Consider the following 25271-nt stretch of genomic DNA (forward strand, 5'->3'; position numbering starts at 1 on the left):
AACGGGAGTATACAACACACCAGCAGATCTGAGCAGGCAAAACTGTTCCCACGAGTGGGAATTGAAGCAGAAGACAGTACAATACAGCTTCAAGCTCTAGGGAACCCCCGTGATAGACCGGTTTGCAACTATCCAGTACAAGAAATGCCAGTTCTTTGCCTCGAGGTTTCATCACCACCTGTCCAAAGGGATTGCCCTGTTGCTAAATTGGTTTTAAGATACTGCCACTTTTTAATTTTTTGTATGTTTTCTCAGCAAATATTGATGTATTGTGTAATGTTTACATTTTTTGAGGTTTTTTAACAAATGATTATTAAAGTGGAAATCTATTCTGTACATATTCTTCTGTCCTTCTGTTGCTCCTTAAATTATGATGTTTTTTAAGTTCGTTTAAATTATCTTGATTGCCTAGGAGTTACTTTTCTCATATATATTTACCCTGTCCTAGGAATTGTTATCAACTGTTCAGGGGGTCCTTGTTTTCTTCAATTGCTAAATTGGTCGGGGACATTTGCATACACTTTTCCACCAATACCCCTAATTGAAAGAGTACTGGAAAAGGCAAGACAACCGCGGACAAACCTAATTCTCATTGCCCCACAATGACCGAGACAAACATGGTATTCAAGTCTGCTAGAACTGTCCAGGGGACTAATCAAAATCCAAGCGGACAAAGACCTGTTGACAATCCAAATCTTAAAATCGGAACCAACAACGCTACACCTAACGGCTTGGCACCTGAGTATGTAGAGTTTGGTCACCTCAACTTGCCTCAACGAACAATAGAAATTCTAAAAGAAGCAAGAAAACAAGCTACAAGGAAATGCTATGCCGCAAAATGGAAGCAATACAGCACGTGGTGCACAGCTAACGACCAAATGAACTCAAGACACAGGTGAACAGTGATCATATATCTAACTCATCTCCTAGATGAGTCACATCAACTACTTAAGCATAAAGATACACCTCGCTGTCATCTGTGCGTACACCAGGGAAAACATGCAAAAGCTTCTTCACAAGACCGGTGATAAAAACGATACCAAGAGACATCTAAAACAATTCCTCCCCTAGGACTGCTCCAGTTCCCATGTGGACTCTAAATACAGTGCTCACACAACTTATAGTAAGACCCTTTGAGCCCATGCATAAGGCAGAACTTAAACATCCCTTTAAAAACTGCGTTTCTTATTGCCGTTACTTCCTTACGGAGAGTTTTACAAGTGTTAACCATACAGGAGCCATAGATGCAAATCCACCATGATTTAGTTTAAAAACAAATCCACTGTTCCTTCCAAAAGTGGTATCCAAATATCACGTAAATTAAAGTATTCTCCTTCCGGTTTTCTTCAAAATCCCAAAAACTAAAGGGGGAAAAAAGCCTCCATACCCTAGATATAAGGAGAGCTCTACTGTATTATCCACAGAGAGCAGAACAAACCTGTAAATCCAAACAGTTGTTTGTTGGCGACGCACATACTAACACAGGGACGCCGGTCACAAAAGCGACAATCTCACGATGGATAGTCGTAACCATCCAACTATGCTATACCACCGCTAACAATGAATTAACGGTACAACCACAACTCACTCCACTAGGAAAAAGGGAGCAACTCTGGCATTTATGGCCAATGTGCCATAGACACTATGTGCAGCAGCTACATGGGCATCACCACACACCTTCACCAAACATTACTGTGTGGACAAACAAATGAATTAGGAAGCACAGATAAGACAGAAAGTACTTAAATACCTGGTGGCAAAGTCTTCCTCTTACCACAGCCTCACCAAGATGGGAGAAACCGCGACGTAATCTGATGCACAGCACGTGAATCCAGAAAAGTGTTCATGCTGCAAAACTAAATGGTTACTTACCAGTAGGAGTAGTTTCGCAGCTTGATGAGTTTTCTTGATTGACATGCGACCCACCCGGCCTCCCCTACAAGGAATAGAAACGGGTAGAGAAGCAAGTTATAATAATCTAAAGCACCATCTAAAGGACTATAGACTGAACACAAAAGAAAAAAGAATCTGAAGATGGTTACCATGCACAACGACCTCCAGGGTGCCATCTGACATCACACAAGGGATGTACGTGGCACCAAATGGTGGTCGACAATGCCCAAAACAAGAGACTATTCCGGACTCAACAACTAGATGGCGAAATAATGCACAACATGTGAATCCAGTAAACTCATCAAGCTACAAAACTACTACTCCTGGTAAGTAACTATTCGTTTCCTGAACTGATGAAAAATTGCACAGAACAATGTGCAGAGATTTCCAATGTCCCACGATCTACTACATTCAAGAGGGGAGGGTTCCCTACTCGGAACCCAATACCACTAGTCAAACAGCATGGTTTGAGGAAATAGAATTCAGACACTTGAGCCTCCCAGAAAGGTCCTAAGGGTGGCAAAAAGGCCAGCTACAAGGAAATGTTACATAGCCAAATGAGTAAGATGCACAATGTGGTGCCAGAAATCAGGCCTCTTCTTAAGCAGATTGCAGGACACCAGTTATAAAATATCTTACCTTACCTGCTGGACAGTAAACTGACTTACACTTCACTAAATGTACAATTGACAACGATAGTGGCCTATTCAAGGGGCCACACACATACGTTGCTTCACTACACCAGTGGTCAGACGGTTCCTAGAAGGGGTGAAGAGGATAACCCCGCCAAGGTACGCACCAACATCCATGTGGAACCTAAACATGGTGCTAACGCAACTGATGAAAGACTCCTTCCATCCACTCCACAGGACAGCACTAAAATATGTCACACTAAAAGCAACCTTCCTAATTGCGATGACATTGCTGTGCAGATAAGTGAATTGCAAGCACTTGCCACCCTGGAACTTTACCTCCATGTGTGCAGAGCAATATTGTACCGGCTCGAGAGAACAAAGCCAGTTAGAAAGGGTACCAGTTCTTTGTGGATTTGGCAGGCAAAAAACAGGGGTGCCAGTCTCTAAGAACACCATTGCAAGGTAGATAGCCTGACTATCCAAATGTGTCGCAAAAAGGCAAGCATGCAACTGGAAAAGCCAAGAGCGCAATCAACAAGGAATAAAGAGAGCCACCTTAGCCTTCCTAGCAAACGTTCAGTTACATGACGCTTGCATGGGAACCACATGGTCATCAGTCCACACATTCACCAAACATTACTGCATAAACATGCAAGTGGGGAAAAGAGTACTGAAACCTTTGTTTGCAAGCTCAACCTAGTTTCAAACTGAACCACCATAGTAAGCAAAACTGCTACAAAATCAATCCATAGTGGGAAAATCCAAAAAAGATTCACACTGCAAAACAGAATGGTTGCTTACTAGCCAGAGTAGTATTGCAGCTTGAAGAATTTTCTGGATTCACTCATGACACACCTCCGTCCCTGGGAAATGAGGCGACCCAAAAAGACAAAGGCAAAGTTACAAGACTAGGGGAAGCCTGCATGAGGTATAAACCATTGCGGTGGAAAATAATAATCTGAAGATGACAACCACACACAGGGGCTTCTGGGTAAGCGCTTGACGTCGGAAGGATAAACTAGGTACAAAATGGTGGCAACAGTTGACACCCGACAACAAAAAAATACTAAAGTTGAGTTCCGGACCAAACCACCAGCTGGCGGATGAATGCACATAGTGTGAATCCAGGAAATTCTTCAATCTGCAAAACTACTCCTACCATTAAGTAACCATTTGGTAAGGGGTATTTTGAGGTACCGCTCCCGGCTAAAACGAGGTACTGGACCATGTTTTCAGCAGCTGGGGCCCACAAGGTATAAACCTGTTTGCAAGCCCATATACGCTAAATTCCAAGACTCCTCATCCAGCTAGCCACACCAGAGTTCCAAGGGAATTCCCTGTCGATAAACTGGTCGGGGAGACTAGCATTGGGGCTTTCCACAGATTCCCCTGATTCCAAAAGTGGCTGACCAATACAAGCAGTCAAAGATGTCGCTCAAACTCATCACCCCACAGTGGGCCAGACAAACATGGTACTCTGATCTACTAGAAGGTGGATCATAACCATGAAGGCATCACAGGACTTGCTAACGATGCAAAACAGGAGGATATGTCACCCAGAGTCAGCTGCACTCCACTTAGGAGCTTTACTCCTGAATACGTAGAGTTCATCCACCTTGAACTGGCCCTCACGACAATGGAAATTCTTCGGGACGGAAGAAGATCAAGCATACAGAAGTGCTACATAGCCAAGTGGGTGCCTCCACTGGTGCAGGACCACAAGAAACTAGAGACAAGGACAAGACAGACAGCACTAACGAACTCACCCACCTACTGAACATCAGTCTGGATCATTGTAGGAAAGTGCCCCTTTTTGCATGGTTGACTAATGTTGATGTACTGGGACTGAACGTGCCCTCGGTTCCGGCCAACCAGGTACCCAGGGCTTATGTTCTTTCCCTAAATAGTACTGTTGCAAAACCCAAATGGCAACTCTTAGAGGACCAGGGAGGACCTCTAAGGGCTGCAGCACTTATTGTGCCACCCTTAGAGGCCCTGTACCGTCTCTCTCACACACACTGCCATTGCAGAATGCGTGTTTTTTGTGCAGAACAAAATGAAGGAACGACATGGACACATCCCTGTGTGACATGCCTACAACCCACTGCCGTGGCATAGGTAAGCTACCCCTCTAGCCTGGTGCACTATACCAATGGTGAGGGTACAGGAACATGAGCCCTGTACCTCTACAGTTTCTTAAATGATTTCATAGTGCAGTAATGCCATATAGAGTATATGGTGCTGTGAGTTTGTCATTACGAACTCCACAGCACCATAATGACATTACTGAAAACAGGGCAGATTGGTATCACATTTTTCAGCACATTAAACTACACTGATGCCAGTGTGGGATTTAATGAAAAATGTACTCAGAGGATATCTTAGATGCCCCCTGAAAATCAACCTAACTCTAGTATCCACGCTGAGTGGCTGCTTGCCAGCTGCCACCACCAGACATGTTTCTGGACCCATGGCTCGAGAGCCTGCCGCTCTGTGTCCTGAAACAAAGCACATTCTGAGAAGAGGTGCCAAGCCTCCTCCCCCAGGATGGGCAGGGTCTATAAAGGGAAAGCTACAAAGGCTCGCACTGCTATGAGTAATGCTATATAACTAATTAAATGCATCTGAAAGAGAGTAGTTATGGAGATTTGAGGGGCACTGTATAAAGGTGATGGAATCTGTGATGGAGGTGGTCACCACGTCCACCAATAGTCTTCCTGGAACGAGCCTGCAGCCAAAATTCCCAAAGGGCTAACTCACATTGAAAACATGGCACTCAATGCCAAAATAGCACCCTTCACCCGGCCGCCCCTGTTCTGCTGTGGGTGTACTTTGTGTGCTGTCTCGGATCCCCCTTTGCCCTGTGCCCAAGTCCAGGACCTTAGCTCCCATAACCTGCTCGTAAGCAGCCGCCAACCGGAGGCCCCCTTTCCCTCATTGGATAACATTGGGCCTCCGCACTCTGCACCCGGCTGCCCTAGTCCTGCTGAGGGTACTTTGAGAGTGCAACCTTGACCCTGGCAGAAACCTGGTTCTAACCCCAGAAAAACCGCTCGAAAACCTAAGTACTTAACCTTACAACCAATAACATTGATTTCACCCATAGGACTGCATTCTCGTAAAAGTTGTGTGGAGCTGGTTTATATGAAAAGCTAAGAAACTGCATATGTACAAAAACTGAATTAATTATCTTTTCTCTAGGAAGTGTCCCAGTGTGATATGTAGGCATATCACACGGAGTAGAAAATAACTTGAAAAGTAACGTACAAAGTAATCACAAGAGTAACCAAAGTAATTGTTCGCTGACCTACCTATAAACAAACCAATTGCATTTCAACTGCATTATTCTTGTAAAGTCTTATTATATTTACCTGTACCAGGCCTGGCTTGGTTCTAGGAAATAAAATATAAATAAATACAATTATTATAGAAACAAATTTGTCTGAGTTCAGTCGGTGTGTGACATAATTTTTTGCCTGTGAGTGTGGACAATAAATGCTAAAGACTACCCTCTGATTAAGCCTTACTGCTCGCCCACACTACCACTTATACAGAGTACGGTATTATGTACTTTTACCTCGACCTACCTTTGGGGTTCCACTGGACTGTGCACACTATACCTTACTTTGCTATAGTTTATACAGAGCCAGCTTCCTACAATTTCCCATCCATTTTCATTTCCTCCTCCTGCATCATACCAAGGAGAAAGAATGGATGCGTAGGCTGGGCTCAAGGCGCGCCATGTCTTCCTTCAACTACCTATTACTTATTTGATGATTAACTTGGTTAACTAACACTACTGAATGCCACATCCCTCAGAGATACTGCTTTGGTACTCGTATGGTGAGGAATGTACTGGAAGATGAATCCGTCTGACCTAAAAGTTGCTTTACTTCTGTAACCATGTTCTTGGTTGATAATCTTCCTGCAAATTCCTCACTGCTCAACCTTCTTCCTAAAAGAGTGCCATGATTAGGGGGGCTAGGTGTTTCCAGGCACAAACCTGGATGGAGTACACATTAGGTGAGGAATATATGGGTAGATGATATATCCATTATAATTGGTCACTGTGCTACAGCTTTTATTGGCTCCAGATCGGCAGGTGTTTGCCAGTCTAAGTCCAGGCCTCAACTCCTTTGAGATAGTGCGGCATGGCATAAAGAGCTTTTGAAAGAATTACTGAATCAGTGTGCTGTTTTGTTTACTCACACACTCCAGGCTACTAAATGTTGATTGATGTTTTTGTTTTAGAATGATGAAAAGGGGATATTTGTGTTTTTCACTGGGTGAGTTTAGTCAACTGTTAGGAATTTGTGAGGACTAGAAGGCCACATGTTATGTGCCAGGGTTAGTTTTGGTATAAAGGGCAAATAAATGTACCAGTGCTTTTAATATTGAAAAAGGAGTTCGCCAAGGTTGCGTTCTCCCACACTTATTATTCATTTTGTATATCAATAACCTAGGTCAGTGGTTCCCAAACTTTTGACTCCTGAGGACCCCCATTGAGTCACCACTGGAAGCCGGGGACCCCCAAGCATTTTGTTTGAGTTAAATTTCAAAAAATTAAAACAGTAATTCAAAAAAAATACACACGTGTACACACAACAAATACTCAAAGTACTAAGGATTTTGGGGCCAGATGGACGACCATTTCATTTAGCGCCTCACAATTGGCGACGCATTGCGAGTGGCAAATTGCGATTCGCTAAATGAAATGTACAACAGTGTGTTTAACACTGTTTGGGATTCCCAATGGGGTAGCAAATTGCGAGGTTCATTAATATTAATGAGCCTCTCGCAATTTGCGAGCCAATTGGGAATGCCAGCCCTCCCAGCGATGGTGGCCTGCTGGGCTCTGCAGGCCACCATGTCTCGGACTGCTTTTAAATAAAGCAGTTTAAAAAAAAAATGCAGCCTGTTCACCATGCATTAAAAAAAACAAGAATTGGCATAGCCAATAGGTCTCGCTTGTGGGACCTTATAAGTATTTAGTTACAAGGATATTGTGCTGCAAAACAAAATACTTATAAGGTCCCACAAGCGAGACCTATTGGCTATGCCAATGCTTGTTTTTTATTCTGTCCCACGAACCGTGTATTATACTGTAACTCACTAATGCTTATACATCCCATGGGTTGAAGTCCATATAATTCACTTAGATGTTATAATTCCTGCAAATTACAAACAAGAGGTAGCAAACGATATGTTACTAGAGGAAACAAGCTTCTCGGCATTGCTGGGTCGGAGCAGCAGGCAGATGCGAGTGGAGCGCGCACTGGAGAGGGAGGGGGTGGGAGGACTAGGCAGCGGGAGAGAGGGAGAAAGGAGCGCGAGAGCCCAAGGCAATGGCGGCAGCAGAAGAGCGAGGGAGGCGTTTTTAGGTCTCGAAGCAAAAATTACAAGTGAGCATGTTACAAAAGCAAACGTTACGTTACATGAGGCAATAGTGACAGTTGTGCAAGTATCAAGAGCAACAAAATACAAGAGGTAGCAAACGATATGCAATAGCCTATCTGAGGGGACACGGCCTGGGGGAAGCTGGCTGGGGAGGGGGAGGAGAAATGAAAGGAAGGCTGTGTGCGGCGTAATTAGGGGAGGAGAAACCGCAGAGCGCACGCTGGGCGAAGCCCTTTGATGTGCTGTGCGGCAAATGGAGGGAGGCTGATGCGCGTTCATGTTTGAACACGTGGTTCACATGAACTTCATGAAAACGCCAGCAAAAAGCTGGTGGTTTCATGAAGTTTTCGCCGCTTGAATTCTCGCTCCGCTCGATGCGCATGCGCGCATCGATAGGTCGCGAGACCTAATAAAGAAAATGAAACGTTTTCGTTTCATTTTTTAAGGGCAGGCAGAGGTCCCTGGGACCACTGCCTGCCCTTAAAAAATTATTTTGCATGCATTTGCAAAGGGGAACGGGTCCCCTGGGGACCCCTTCCCATTTGCGAATGCATTACCATCTACTTGAAGTAGGTGGTAATTGTGACTGTTTTGCGACTGCAAAACATTTGTACATGGTTTTGGAACTCGCTATTTGGAAGGGAATGCCCCTTCCAAATAGCAAGTTGCAAAACCTATTTAGAGAGTCGCAAACAAATTGCGACTCGCTATAGGCTATGTACATGGCCCAATAGGTTTTTGCATGCGCAAACGGGTTCGGGAACCCGGTCGCGCATATAAAAACAGATCGTACATCTGGCCCTTAGTATTTTATATTGAAGTAATAGCCCCTCTGTCACATGTATTTCATTTGTTTTATAGCATCTCTCATACCATTGTAGGATGTCAGAGCACTTTACATCACACACATAGAGATACATTGAATCATACATGTAAATCAGTGTGTATATAAAATGTTTAAAGAGTGCTTGGTCTGGAAAAGCACAAACTCAGGATTCAGAACATAACACAGTGGCTAGTATTGACTTTAACATTAAAAATGTATTTCCACCCAAATATATCTTTTTAGCAGCATCAGGATAATGAATAACTGGGACCAAAGATAAGTTACTAACTGGTACCATGCAGTTTGCAAGCAGGTCTTTGACAGTTTATAGGTCCCTCTGCTAGATTACGATTGTCACTTATGAAGTGCACAGTAACAAAAGAAACTCTGTGACAAAAGCAGTAACCACGAACCTAGGCACATAAAATACTACTTTTTAAGATGCATGTTACACGTTCTTTGCAGTAGGCACATTAACCCTCTGTGCTACATTAGTTAAATCAAAGCTGCCACTGAACGAAACTCTCCTCGCTCTCCAGCAGGTACATTAATCACTGGCATTCTCTTGACACTTTTATTGTTGCTGGAAAGCTGCTAATTATACAAGAAACGTTTCTGTGCTTTTAAAACTGTTGCCTACGGACCCCCTGGGAATGTGTCACGGACCCCTGGGGGTCCGCGGACCACAGTTTGGGAAACAACTGACCTAGGTGATACCCTTGCCAACTTTATTTATTTATTCTGAGCTTGTAAAGCGCCTGGTTACACTAATCAGTGTGTCCCCGCGCTGAAAGTGGTCAGAGAGATCCCTAATACAGCCAAGAAAAAGCAGTTCAATATTTAGGGAACAGATATGTTTTAAGTTCCTTGCGGAATTTTTTTTCGGACGGCTCCATCCGGAGTCTCAGAGGAAGAGTGTTCCAACTCCGTGCTGCCAGAAGACGGAAGGATCTTCCGCCCATCCTGGCCCTGCAGGTCTTCGGGATACACATTAGCCCAGTGCCCTCCGACCGGAGGGACCTAGTTGGGTTATACAATGTGAGCAAGTTCCTTAGGAAACTAGGGCCCTTACCATGGGCGATCCGATGGCCTATACACAGGATTTCAAACTGGACACGCTCTTTGATTGGAAGCCAATGGAGCGTCCCCAGTGCCTTTTTGGTGGAAGATCTTTTTGGCAAAGATAACACTAGGCGTGCAGCAGCATTTTGGATACCTTGCAGACGTTGAATGCATTTTACGTTAGCTCCCAGATATAAGGCATTCCCATAGTCCAGCCTGGAAGTCACCAGGGCCCTTCTTGCTGACACTGGGAGCAGGTCGAGTGTCTTTCTCAGACAGCGGAGAATGCCGAAGCAAGTACCAGCTACACGTCTAGTGTGATGCTCAAAAGATAATTTTGAGTCCATCCAGATACCCAGATTCTTAACCTGTTCTTTGGGTTGAGGTAAGGGGCCCAGGGACTGGGGCCACCATGCGGACGTCCAAACAGACGGAGACTTGCCTACGATCAGCACCTCCGTCTTGTCTCCTTTTAATCTGAGACAGTTGTTTGACATCCAGTTGGCCAGGTCTTGCAAGCAGGATGTGAACTGACTGGCTGGCTGAGAAAGAGCTACAACCAGCTGAGTATCATCCGCGATAGATGCCACTGGGGCAACATAGAGGTTGAATAAAGTGGGACTTAGGCTCGAGCCTTGGGGAACTCCTTGGCTCAGGGCGATAGCTCTGGACCTATGGGGCCCCTGCTCCACACAGAAGCTGCGACCATGGAGAAAGGACTTCAGCCAATGCCACGCTTTGCCAACAACTCCTCCCTCTCTAAGGCGTTGAAGCAGAGTGTGATGGGCCACTGTGTCAAACGCGGCACTGAGATCTAAGAGAATCAGTGCCGCAGTTTGACCTTCATCCGCATGCTTCCTGAGCATCTCCGTGGAGTAGAGGAGAGCGGACTCCGTGGAATGGAGAGCACGGAAGCCAGCCTGGGTGGGATGGTAAAGTTGTTGGGTTTCAATGTGGGCCGTAAGTTGTTGATTCGCCATTTTTTCCGCTATTTTGGCGATATAAGGGAGAAGTGAAATAGGTCGTAAATTGCTCATTTGAGCGATGTTAATCTGTGGTTTCTTCTTAAGTGGAATTACCACAGCCTGTTTCCATGTCGTTGGGACCGTGCCAGAATCAAATGACAGTGTCAGGAGATGCTTGACATACGGCGCTAATGTCTCCATATTGCTTCTCAGAATTTTGGCGGGTGCCGGATCTCTAGGAGAGCCTGATTTTATACTTCCAGCCACCTTTTTTAGCTCAGCAATATCAGGGGTCAGAAAAGCACACAGCTTATCTGTGGCTGAAAGTCCCTCATCCAGCAGGGTTTGGTCACAAGAACCAGCCCTAGCTGTGTTGGGGAAGGCGGCATATATATCCTGTACCTTTTTATGAAAGTAGTCGGCTATCTGATTGCAAGATTGCACCGAGGTAGCTGCTCTTTCTTCCAGGCAGGCCAGAGATGATAGTTCCTTATACACTGTGAAGAGTTCCTTGGCGGAGCAATCGGCCTTAGTAATCCTCTCAGTGTAATAATCTGCCCGTGTTTTCCTTATCAGAGCATGGTACTTTTTAAGGTTCAGCTTATATTCCTTCTCATAGTCTGGTGAGTAATCCTGTCTCCAGGTTCTTTCGAACCGCTTACATACGGTCTTCGCCCTTTTTAAGTCCTCATTAAACCAAGCCGCGGATTTAGTGCGCCTCATAGGTCCTCTATTAGACCATGGTGCTGTAGCGTCTAGTGCAACATGGATACGTCGATAAAGTGCTTCACACGCTCCATCAATTGTTAGGCCCAGACCTTCCGGTGGTCCTCCTTGGATCTGCCACAAATTAAACCGCATCCAATACCCGTCCTGCTTTATGTGGACACCGCTGTACTTATGGCGTGTACTCCACTTGCCCCACAGCAACTTCTTGATAACTTTGTGCATTTTATGGAAAATTTGGGGCTGAGACTTAATATAAGTAAAACTTTCGTTATGAAGGTAGGCAAAAGCTCCACCAAAATGTGCCATATTTGCGCATTGAAGGAGGGCATTCCACGAACTCCCACTTTTACTTATCTGGGTATTTTATTAGATTACGATGGGAACTGGAGAAGCGCCATTAAGACACAAACTGCAATTTACTAGATACATAGCTGCCCTGTGTAATTTTGCAAGGAAAACAGTCTGTAAACAAACAAAAAAAGCTAAAACTGTATAATGCAAAATGTTGTGTGGTTTTGTAAATTTGGAACCTCTACAGGTGATTGAAAATGCCTTTTTTAAATTCCGTCTGGCGCTTCCTGCTAGCTGTTCAGATTTTGTGTGCCATTCTGAACTGGGTACTACTTATCTCACGGAGCTGATAAGGATTCAGCCAGTCCTCCTTTGGCACAAGATCTGGACTTCAGGCCACCTGGAATTTAATCGTTCTTTAGTAAAGGATTGTTGCGATTCTGACCACTCATTACATGTTCCATGGCTGAAGTACATTAAGAATTTCATGATAGACATCAGTCATCTGGAATTTTTTTAACTGGTCTCCTTGAATAATAAGAAAAGGAAAGCACTAAAATCACAGTGCCTAAAACACCTCGAAGATCTGACACTATCAGTGGAATCAATTAAATCTTCGGTCTATCATAACCAAATGATTTTAACCACTTGCTCAATGCCACCATATCTTTTTAACATTTTAAATGCACACAATAGATTTGTCTTAACACATTTTAGACTAGACATATTTTACCATTTGACGAGATTCCCAAATGTGAATAATTGGTCAAAGGATTTAATCTTATGTCCTTGTGACAGCATGTCGAAACAATCAACGATTCACATTTTGCTTTTCTGTAAATTATACACTGATATGAGGAGAGCCTTTATTGCCCTATATTGAAATCTTTAAATTTCAAGAAATGTACACCGCCATTTTTATATCTGCAATTGCTTCCTACTATGTGGTTTTAGCAAGGTTTCTTAGGGCAATATTATCTAGAAAAAAAGTCTTGCATTATTTTAAATTGTGACTGTTTTTAGAAAGACTTATGTTTGGCTATCTATTGAAATGTGTTGGAATGTATCATATCACAAAATATGCTTTTTATGAATTTCTGTTCTTTTATGGTCTTATCATCTATGGTCGAATAAAGTTAATTGAATTGAACAGATGTTATGTAAAACTGCAAGATATTTAGATGATTTACTTAATTTTTTCACATCCCAGGCACACCCACTGTTGTCACCCGGTGACCCCAGTACTCTAGGAACATTTGAGTTCAGTGTTGAGCTCTACTGCTTTTTCAGTCTGTAAGATATCCGAAACCTCAATAGTTAGAAATATGGTTCAGATGTTTTCGAAATTGGGAAGAACCAGACCCCTACACAAGATGTATGCACTTTAGAGGCACAGTATGAGCCTGAGACAATGCAAAATCAACAAAAACCATGCATGAATGTGATGGATCACATTCTTGACCCAGGTGGTGATCTTGTTTTTAGCTGTGACATTGAGGCTTTTGGCTGAACTGTTATTATGCAGATCGTACTAATTATATTTGCCCTGCACAAATCAAAACATCAAAGAGACTCTCCAGGCTTTCCTGGACTTGAGCACAGTTTGGAGGGATAATGGCAGCTCTACAGATATACCACTTCTGGTTCTGTTATAGTCTTTTACACTGGTGTACACGACTCTTCATTTTCCTGACCGCTCCAATTTCTGGTGGCGTGGTTCATGACTGCACAAATAGAGTTCCTACAGAGAGTCCATTGTCCAATGGGAATAACTGGATTATCTTATTTAAAAAAACAATAATTGTTCCTTTGATTGGGGTGCAACTTGTTAGCTAGTTTCCAACAGGATACTACCCAGTAACAACTGACTGATTCAAGGACCCTTAGTCCTCCTTTGATTGCAAGTTAAAAAAAATAGTGTTGTGGTTGCAGTATAGGATTCATTTTATTTAGTAGATGGTTAAACTACTGCCGTCCTACACATACAGAAAAACAATTTAACTTACTACTTTTGTATTTCAAGGCACATGCTGAGAAGGTCGCCAGAGCAAGGAGTGGTGCTGAACCTCTTTCACAAACCAACCCAGCTATCCCACCACTGTTAGAACATCCATTTGGCCCTCCAGGTATTATAAAAGTCAAACTGTATCGTTGTTTTGGAATTTCTAAAATCTGCATTACTCCTCAGCCTCTTCTATTGTTACCCATGGCACTGCAAGAACCAGAGGAGTAAACCATGAAACTCCCTTCCTCATTCATTAATAAGTATCATCCTTCACCGCTTACATCTCTTAACTTATCTGTCCCTCGTCCTCCTTCCAGCATTCTCTTACTTTCCAGCATGTCCTTCAACTTTCTATACCTTTCTCCCTTCTCCTTTTTCCACACTTGATAATGTAATCCTTTTTGGTGTATCTTGTTGTCCTCTTTTCTTTTGGTGATTGTGCCCTAAAAAATGTCTTCTCCTTAATTTGAAGCTCTGAGCTATGGATACACATACTTTGCATGTGCTGCAAATCTAGTGGTTGATTCCATAATGATCTTTGAAAAGGTATCTTAACATTTAGAGTCAATCACTTCCTTAAGGCTCCCTCTGGTGAAGTAAGATTTTGCAGCGTGAATCTTTCTGGATTCACTATGCTGTGCATTATTCCGCGGTCTTGTGGTTGGGTCCGGATTCGTAGTCTTTTCTTTGGGGTTTTTTTTTTTTTTTGGTAGCCCAGGTGGGCGTCGGCGTCACACCTCCTCTTGGGCGCCATCTTCAGATTCTTTTTTTCCGCAGTCGGGTCTGGATCGTTCCCGTTTGGGCTCCAGACATTTTTGGAGAAAGAAGGAAAATACTGAAATTAGAAAGAAAAGTCATCTGAAGACTCCATGAGACTTCATCGACGAGGAGTCGGCAAAGGAGAAGGTGAATTCATCGAGATCTTCGACGAACACGCGACCAGGGAGGCCCTAAGCGCTTGATGATGGACAACACGCCGTTCAAGTTCTGCCGTAACTGCCACCACAAGTACGCGCAGAAGGACCAGCACCCGGTATGCAACCTTTGTCTACCGGTAAATCACGAAAGCGAGGACTGCAACGCCTGCTCCGCCTTCGCCCCGAAGACCCTTCGTGTGAGGGAAAGACAGAGGGTAGCGCACGCCACCCTGCAAGGGAAGGCCCCGACTCCGTCCCTCTACGATCTGGGGATGTCTTCCGAGGAAGAGGACAACGCTGCCGCCGAAGACGACAGCTACACGGTCGTAGAGACCGATTACACCAAGACTTCTGATTAGGTAGGAGACTCTCCGGCCCCCAAGAACCCGAGAGACTGAGTCTCGAAAAAACGAGGGCAAGGCCCCGAAAGCGCCGACGCCGAAACATCTGTCGTCCGCGAGTACTCACAGGCCCAGCGGATCCTCTGAGATGGAGTCCCCGGCGCCGAGAGCTGTTGAACAGCAGAAGTCGTCGAAAATCGTCCCCGAAAAGGAACGATAGACGCCGAGGGAGGACCCTAAACTACCGACGCCGACCAGAGACCCAAAATCCGGGTCGACGTCAAACTTCGGCACCGAAAAGCACGGCGCCGAGCCAACCGCCGAAAAGAGCGGCCGAACCATCCGACACGGAACACGCAGCCGAGATGGAGAAAAAGAGAAGGCGCCTCGAGGCCGAAATGGAAAACATCTTGCAGCGGAAGAAAGAATTCGACGCAAAGATAAAAACCTTCACGATTCCACACAAGACCAAGCCACCAGTGGTGGAGGTGGTCGAGGAGGAAGACGAGGTCGCCAAGGAACAAGACCCGGACGTCTAGGTGGTCGACGACCAGGAAGTGGACGAGAATCCCTACGATAGTTACAACTATGGGGAGGAAGAGGACAGCAGGACGGACGCAGAGTCGGCCCCCTCTGACTTACAGGAGGTGGATTACCTAGATGTCGACACCGACAGCCCGGAGGAGGCAGTCGACACATATCCCTCGAGGCCCTCGCCACCGGACGACATCGGGGCCTACAACTCGGTGATAGTCTGCCGCAGCGGCATTCAAACTCAAGCTCGACGAAGAGAAGCAGAAAGCAGACTTCCTTCTAGAGACATTGCTCCCCACACAAACAAGGAGCCAGTACCTACCAATGCTCGACAGCGTCTTGGCTCAAGGGAGGGAAGCATTCAGGGAGCCCGCAACATGCAAGGCAGTAACTCCCAGAACAGAGAAGAAATACAAACATTCCTCAAAAGACCCACCCTACATTCAGGGCACGGTCTCCGCAGACTCCATTATCACGGCCACAGCAAGGAAGAGGGCTAACGTGTACCCACTACTTCTGGACCACCACCGGATAAGGAGAGCCAGAGGATGGATCTGGTGGGCAGGAGGATCGAACGGAATGCCGCGACCCGCTGGCGCATGGCTAATTCCAACGCCCTGATAAACAGGCACATGTACCAGATCATGGAGGAGCTGGGGCAGTTGGTGAAGGACCTGCCCCAGGATGCCAGACAGAAGGCCGAAAAACTGGTTGAAGAAGGGAAGAACGCAGCAAATTCTTGCCTTAAGACGGCCCTGGATGGAGCAGACACCTCCTGCAGGCTCATGATGATGGGTGTCACTGAAAGAAGACACGCCTGGCTCAGGATTTCAGGTTTCAAACCAGAGGTGCAACACAGCATCCTGAACACACCGTTCAACGGCGATACGCTTTTCGGAACAACAGTTGATGAGAAACTCAGTCAACTAAAAAAGGATAACGAAACAGCAAGGTCCATGGGAGCATTGCAGTTCAAAGGCAACAGAAGGGGCACCCCGTCACGGAGGCCTGGCGGGAGAGGTGGAAACCAGCCAGGTACATCACACCAGGCTTTCCAACAAACGCACCAGGCAGACTCGCAGGCTCAGCAGGGTCAGCAGAAGCAGTCCTGGCAATACCAACAAAGAGGCCAGTCCTTTCGAGGGAGAGGAAATGGAGGTGGACAGAATAGAAGAGGGGGACAGCAGCCCGCCTCTAAGTGACTTCAAAAAACTCTGTGTGACCGCCCACAGAAAAGATCCCAGGGGGCAGCACGTACAGAGGGGTCAAGACAAGCTAGACATCTACGACCACATAACACCAGTGGGAGGAAGATTAAGATTTTACCTCCAAGAATGGAGAGAAATCACATCAGACAAATGGATCCTCAACATCATCCAATTCGGATACTGCATAGAGTTGGAGGGGAGGCCAACAGGCAGAAAACCAAAAAGAAAACCACTAGCAAGCAAACAGCTAGAGCGTCTTCAGCAAGAAGCAAAGGAACTCCTGCAGAAGCAGGCCATAGAAGGGGTACCCTTCAAGGATGGAAACAAGGGAATATACTCAACGTACTTCCTGGTACCAAAAGTAGACGAGACAATGAGACCCATTCTGGACCTAAGGTTCCTGAACAAATTCATAAGAACGCAATTATTCAAAATGACCTCCCTGCAAGAGGTGCTCCCGCATTTGCAGATCGGGGACTTCATGGTCACGATAGACCTCAAGGACGCCTACCTGCACATCCCAATGAACGGAAAGCACAAGCATATGCTCAGGTTCACCATCGGAGAAAGCCACTACCAGTTCACGACACTAGCCTTCGGGCTAAAATCAGCACCAAGGGTCTTCACAAAGTGCCTCGCAGCAGTCGCAGCGCACCTACGAAGGCAGGGAATACACGTATACCCCTACCTGGACGACTGGCTGGTGAAAGCAAACTCCTACCAGAAAAGCAGCACGCACATACAGTGACGAGCACGCTCATAAGACTGGGGTTCTCCATCCACTGGAAGAAATCATCAATGGAGCCGGGACAGGTGAAGATCTTCCTGGGAGCACAGATCAACACCTTACAGGGCAAGGTGTTCCCCAGCGAGAAGAGGGCGAGGGTGCTGGTGAAGGAAACTCGCCTCTACCGGAAGGGATAAGCTCGGACAGTGAGGACTGCGAGCAAGATCATGGGGATGATGGCATCATGCATCCACCTTGTACCAAATGTACGTCTCCACATCAGACCCATTCAAGAATGGCTACAGGAGCAATGGTCACAAGCTACAGGCAGTTGGGAGGGTCTAGTGGTTGTAACGCACGCAGTGCAGAAGGTGATGACATGGTGGACCATGGAGAACATAACAATGGGAAAGCCTCCAACGCCAACAGTGACCATCACCACAGACGCATCCCTGAAGGGATGGGGCGCTCACATGGAGGAGCTCAAGGTGAGGGGACTGTGGACGCCAGCAGATGCGACAAAGCACATCAATTACTTAGAATTGAAGACAATCTTCCTTGCACTGAAAGCTTTCCAAACCAGACTGTACAAGCACAAGGTGTTGCTACAAACAGACAACACCACCGCGATGTTCTACATCAACAAGCAGGGGGGGCTCACAGTCAGCCCCGCTTTCAACGCTGGCGCAGGAGATATGGAGATGGGCCATCCCTCTCAAGATAGACCTGCTAGCCATACACCTACCAGGGAAGGACAACATACAAGCAGATTGGCTCAGCAGACAGACATCGGCATCCCACGAGTGGGAGCTCAATGCTCAAGAGACAAGGTGGCTGTTCGACAGATGGGGAACGCCATCAGTGGACCTGTTTGCCACACGCCGGAATGCAAAAATGCCAAAACTTCGCACCCAGACAGCCCGAGGAGGGGTCCCTGGGGAATGCCCTATGGATAGATTGGTCAGGGACATTTGCTTACGCCTTTCCCCCGATACCACTGATGCACAGAGTGCTGAGCAAGTGCTGAGCGAGCAACATGACCCTGATACTGGTCGTGCCACAGTGGGCCAGACCGACATGGTACTCGCAGATCATGGAGATGTCAGTGTGCAACCCACAGATTCGGCAAGAGGAAAGACCTACTCTCCATGCAGAACGAAGAGGTGCTACACCCAGAGCCAGAGAGCCTAAGCCTAGTAGCGTGGCTCCTGAGGACATAGAGTTCGCACATTTGAGACTGCCAGAAAGCACCCTGAGGGTCCTTCGGGAGGCACGAAGGCCCAGCACTCGAAGTGCTATGTTGCGAAATGATTCACAATGTGGTGCAGAAAAGAAAGACTTCACAATAAAATGAAGAAGGACTCCACAGTGCTAAAGTACCTGACGCACTTGCTGGAGAAGAACCTTAGCTCATCCTCTTTAAGAGTTCACTTGGCAGCGATAGTCGCCTACACAAGGGGAGAAACGTGCAAGAGTTTCTTCACATCACAGGGGGTGAAGAGGTTCCTGGAAGGAGCGAAGAGGATCGCACCACCCAAGCGGGTGCCGCCACCTGCATGGAACTTGAACATAGTCCTAACGGAACTCATGAAAGAGCCCTTTGAACCACTTCACAAGGTCTCCCTAAAGATGCTAACTATGAAAACAGCTTTCCTGGTTGCAATAACATCCTTACGCAGAGTAAGCGAGCTTCAGGCGCTGACGCTACAAGAACGCTACATACAAATACACAATGATAGGGTTGTGATGAGGACTGACCCACACTTCATGCCGAAGGTGGTGTCCAAATTCCACATGAACCAGTCTATACAGATACCGAGTTTTTTCCAAAAACCAACCACTAGCGCAGAGCGAGCTCTGCACACCCTGGACGCCAGAAGGGCAGTCATGCACTACATTGAGAGGACAAAGGGACACAGGAAAACAAAACAGTTCTTCGTGTCATTCGCCAACAGTTTCATGGGCAAGGCAGTAACCAAAGAAACTATTGCACGATGGATCGCACAGAGAATTCAACTCTGCCACAAACGTGCAGGACAAGAGCTAACAGAGGGGACACGTGCCCACTCCACTAGGAAAAAGGGTGCTACAATAGCTTTCCTAGCTAACACACCCATACAAGACATATGCCTGGCGTCAACATGGGCTTCGGTGCACACATTCACGAAGCACTACTGTGTGGATATACAGATGAACAAGGAAGCACAGGTCGGACAAAAGGTGCTCCAGCACATATTCAATAACCAACGCTCATCTTCCACCCAGCCGCCACAGAAATGAGAAACCGCTACAAAATCTATGCACAGCATAGTGAATCCAGAAAGATTCACGCTGCAAAACGAATAGTTTTCTTACCTGTCGGTGTAGTTTTGCAGCTTGAAGATCTTTCTGGATTTACTAGCGAACCCACCCACCTCCGCCAGAAAGATAAGGCTGGAGCGAGAAGAGGTGGTTAAAAAAAAAAAAAAAACTTTAAAAGTACAAGGGGTAAAATATCACCTAAATAGAACATTGCCATTACTTCGGAAACGAAAGAAACATGGAAAAAAAGAACCCGACGATGGCGCCCAAGAGTGGGAGCTTCCGCAGGAAGCATGCCGACGTCACCGGAAATGCACCCAAGGAGGTGTGCCGCTGACGCCCTACCGGCCTGTCGATCCTGGAACCTGCTCCTGCCTAAACCCCGGCGACTCCAGCAGACAGCAACCTTGGGATACCCAGAGGACCTGCCTGCCTTGACTCTCTTAAAGACTGGGACTCCCATCAGCAGAGGCTCTGCTGCAACAACACCCCTGGTGCCAGCCAGGAAGCTCCGGACCAGCCCACTCTGCACCCGCCAAGCCCGGCTTGTGATCCAAGACCACGAGGACATCCGCACAGCGACTGGGACCCAAAGTCCAGTGCCCAAAGACCCTCCTTGACGAACCAGAAAACGCCTGCAGACTCAGAACCAGGGGCCCCTCCAACCGCGACCAGCTTGAGGGTAAGCTTTCCCGACACCTAAAGACACCCCGGCGCCCTACAGCCCCATGTGCCTTCCTTTGGGGTACCTACCTGTGCTCCAAGATCCCAACTTACCTCTTGAAGTGGTGGTCGCCCCTGAAGAGTCTCCGTCCCCGAGCCTGCAGCCTTTGTTCGTTTGTTACCTTTTCCGATTGCATAAAATTGAGCGCCCGACGGCTCAAAAGCACCCTGCACCCAGCTGCCCGACTGCCACTGGCCGTGCCACCTTTGCCCTATCCTACTTCCCCATTTGCCCTGAGCAAGTGACCAGGAGCCCCGATCCCACAGCCGCGTGGCCTGCTAGCCAGCAGCCACCAACCGGAGGCCCCCTGCCCCTCATTGGATAACATTGGGCCTAACTACCTCTGCACCCGGCCGCCCCTGTGCCGCTGAGGGTGAACCAACTGTACCTACCTGACCCTGGGGGACCGCTGAGTCTATGCCCAGAACCTTAACTTCACCAGTCTAGTACTCACCTGGAAACTGGTAACTCACTTACTTGCTATTGGATAACATTGACTGGTTTGACTCGAATAATCTTTTAAGTGTGAAGTTTTGGAAACTTAAAATATTCAGTCATTCTGAATTCCGAAGTACTCACCTGTGATCAGGGGAGAAGCCAGTACTGTACCTTGCAGCCCAGTACTGAACTGCAAAAGTAACCTGAATTTTCTCCATAGGGATCCATTGTCTGCTTTTCTATGAAATTTCTTCTGTCTACTTTTGAAAACTGGAAATATTCTTTAAAAATCATACGAAATACTGAAACGCAATTACTTACCTGTTTTAAGTTGAGACCCCAGTGCTGGACCTAAGAGCCCAGTACTGGATTACAAAAGTAACGAGATCGTACTTTACCTGCAACCTGAATTTTCTCCCATTGGGTAACATTGCCAGATTACTGTTGTAAAGTTTTTAAGTGTGAACTTTTAAAACAGCTTTATATTCTTGAAAAATCACTGCAATAACTAAAACGTTTTTACTAAGTTGTTTTTAGCTTAGACCCCAGGTCTGAATCTAGGATCCAGTCCTGGAATTACCAAAGTAATCTACAAAGTAATCAACTGTGTTTATATAGGAAAACCCATTGAACTCAGTGCTAAATTGAGTGTAGAATTGTGTTGCCTACTGCAACCCCTGTACCTATTGTGTTTACAAAGCTTATTGCCTTTCTGCAAAGTATTCATCTGAGACCTCTCATATTGAGAACAGTATATTTTGATACCTGTTGGATCTAATAATAAAATAACTATCTTTGATATAAAAACTGGCCTGGAGTTCAGTCTTTGAGTGTTTGAAACCTTTTGCGGACTGAATGGTTACAACAAATGCTTTACACTGTCCTCTGGTACTGCCTTACCGCTCGACCAAGCTACCACTTTAGAGAGTAAGGTCACACCTGGCTTTTACCTCTGGGGTTTGTGGACTCTATACACACTGTACCTTATTCTGGTCAAGTATATATAGAGCCACTTTCTCACAATAATGTTATAAATATTAGCTGTAATTTTGTCTGCTTTTATGATGGTAAAAACCACCATTTTTTAAAGTAGCGCTTTACAGCGCAATAATGTTTTAGTGCATTATAAATAAGGGATGTTGCTGTTATACGATGTAACGACGCCAGGGATGGACGCTTGCTGCGATTCCAACCCGGGGACAGCACTGCAAGCGTAGCGCCAATCGTTTAACTCACTGCATGTTTACTGCACTTCTTGCTTGCTTTACTTGGTACTCCGGTAGCAGGGCGGCTTTACTTTCTTTATTTTTGGTGCAGTTGCTGTTAGAAAGCTTTGCAGATTCTTTTATTGTGGGGCTAAGGCAGCGCTATCCTCCAAGAGCCGGCCACGGAACGCTTTGAAGGAGAGGTCAGGGGAGTACAAATGACTGTTGTGTCCAAGTGATAAAAGCGAGGGCGGCAGCAATCGTCAACCTACAGCGATGCATGTCTGCCAACAAACGTGAACCCCTGAACGAGAAACGTCAAAGTCGAGGTGAGGTGGGCATCAGGGTCTCGGACACCAACCTGGAGGGATTCAGGAGACACCTGGCCTGGTGAAAAGAGTTTTTACGGATTTTCTGAACTTTTAGGCAGTCATTTTCAAGGGTTAATGGAAAAAGCAGCGCGTGTTAGATGTAGAAGGGCCGACCCCCTGCTGTAGAGTCAGTTGACAGGATGCCCTTCTGTGGGTCTGAGACCCTGGTAAGAGTGTATGTGAGGAATAGTATTGGAAAGTAGCTTGCTGCATGGTTTTCTAGTGCCTAGTGAACCAAGCAGCTTTCAGGGCACCATTTCCTTGCCTGGAAATGTACTGTTCAGTTCACTTAGGCTGAACAATAAATTAATTACTTGTAACTAAATACAAGGGTGACATTCAGGTCTCCAGGTCACATCGGACACATACAGAGCCAAATGTTTCCAACCAATGGAAACCTTTACAACTGTTAGAAGCTAAGGATTCACCCCCGGTCTCCAATCACCAACAGAAAGTACCCACTTGTGCTGCAGAATGGTACAGTCCTGAAAACATGAATCCATAAAACACAACAAGCTGCCCTTATAGTGACCCACAGAGGTAGTGTAGTACCCATTCGCGGCGCACATTGGTATAGTCCTAAAAACATGAATTAAAAAAAATTGTCTCGTAACCGATAAACACTAAAATGAAGGCGCGTGTGAACTTATGAAGGAATGTAGGCCAGAATGTCGCCCTCCTCACCCAGACCAACTTATAAAACCCATAACGTCACTTCCTGGGACTTAGCGACCAACAGGGCTTGAAAGTAATTTTTTTGCGGAGACAGTGGCACAAGGTCTCAGCAGAAAAAGTTTAAAAATGCGTTCATAGAACCTCAGCTCAAAGTAGCTGATAATATTGATGACGCCCTACTTGAATATAATTTGGCGATTGCCAAGGCGATCGACCAGATAGCCTCTATGAAAGTGTGTATTAAACGTGGAGAAGTGTGGCTCACTGGTTAGAGGAGGCAGACCTGGAAGCAGAGGTCAGCCTGGGACCAGGGTTCAATTCCCGGCTCGGCAGGGTCTTGAGTCCTAAAATGTCCATGGACTCGACAATTCTCGCTCCGGTGCCTACTCGATTCATGGGTTCACACTCTGCGACTCTGGGCAATAGCTTGCTTAATCTCCACAACGGCCCCTCGCGGCGGGATGCCTGGCTTTCACCTTGCGGATACCCTGCCGGGGTTATCTCACAGGGAAATACCAGGACGGGTTCCCTAAGCAAGCGCTTAGAAACCGCTCGGTGATTTGCGCTATATAAATTCCTGTACATTTACATTTTACATTTACAAACGTTCTAACCAGCCCCAGGCAGCATGGTTCACAGATCAGCTGCGTTTGCAAAAGCAAGTGTGTAGGAAGCTGCAAAGGGTTTGGAGGACCACACACACACTGAGATGGATAGAATCCAATACTACCTCTTTGACTAGCTATCCCAAAAACACAATCTGCACGAAAAACGCACATATCACAATTAATACTGGCTGGAAACTCATCAAAAATGTTGTATTGAATTTTACAATCTTTCACTAAACCAAAGGCATGTGAAAGTCTCGATTTGCCCTCCCAGCAGATGTGTGACGATAATTCTTCATACTTCTCCCATAAAATAGAGGTGATATATGATAAAATCATGATGACGGGAAGCTTACTGGGCAATCCCGCGTCCTTACAGACCTTTAAGTTGACCAACCCTGTGCTACTCACTGACTTTCCAGCCATCACTGTGACTGAGGTTGATACATTGATGGGCCAGATTAAGTCTGGTTCGCCGTCCGATTACATCCCCGCTAAAATCTTCCCATCCCTGGCCAAACAACTTGGCCCTATGGTGCAGTCCCTTGTCAACCTTTCCCTCACAGAGGGTCTGATGCCGCAGGATTGGAACGTGGCCCAGGTGAGACCCATTCGTAAGAACCCCAATGGACCGAGTTGTCGAATCTCCGCCCCATCTCACTTCTCCCATATCTGAGCAAGCTAACAGAGAAACACGTTAACACCTATTTGTCTAATTTTGTCGAACAAACTGGATGTTTAGATCATTCCCAGTCCGGGTTTAGGCCCAAATACAGCACCGAATCGGCACTTCTTTCAGTGACTGATAGCATCAGAATATCCCTTGACAAGGGACATTCTATTATTCTGGTGCTGTTGGACCTATCCGCGGCGTTCGACACAGTTTCCCATGATGTCATGATCAGAAGATTGGAAGAGGTGGGGCTAAGGGGGCCGGCCCCGTCATGGATGAGAAGTTTTCTGTCTGGCCGCTCGCAGAGTGTTAACATTGGCTCGTTTCGTTCAACTCCCATGGAACTGACCAAGGGGATGCCACAGGGCTCTTGCTTGAGCCCTACACTTTTTAACATTTATGTCGCCCCCCCTGGCCGGTCTCCTGGGGTCATCCGGGTTTATACCCGTTTCATATGCTGACACCCAGCTCCTATTTCCACGCAGCATACTAACAGCTGCGGTCCAGCGGGCATTCTCTGATGGAATGCGAGCTGTATCACAGTGGATGGTTAATAACTTTCTACAATGTAATGTGGGAAAAACAGAGGTGATGCTTTTTGGTGCGGCCCCTCTTTTGTGGACCCCTGAATGGTGGCCATCAGACCTGGGCCCCAATCCTGTCCCCAACTTGGGGTGAAAAACCTAGGTATCCGGTTAGATCAAGCCCTAAGTCTAAAAGAGCAAGTAAATCAGACAGCTGGCTCA

At 46.3% G+C, this 25271-nt stretch overlaps 1 protein-coding gene across 1 annotated transcript in view; it reads left to right on the forward strand.

The window, feature by feature from the left end:
- Positions 1-25271, forward strand: part of LOC144829022 (uncharacterized) — a 384583-nt gene that overhangs the window by 301862 nt on the left and 57450 nt on the right. Inside the window, exon 13 of the mRNA XM_078687737.1 lies at positions 13822-13924. Coding sequence (XP_078543863.1) covers positions 13822-13924 — 103 coding nt within the window. The remainder of the gene's footprint in view (positions 1-13821; positions 13925-25271) is intronic.

The sequence above is a fragment of the Lissotriton helveticus genome, chromosome 4_1 (genome assembly GCF_964261635.1).
Source record: "Lissotriton helveticus chromosome 4_1, aLisHel1.1, whole genome shotgun sequence".
Classification (NCBI taxonomy): domain Eukaryota; kingdom Metazoa; phylum Chordata; class Amphibia; order Caudata; family Salamandridae; genus Lissotriton; species Lissotriton helveticus.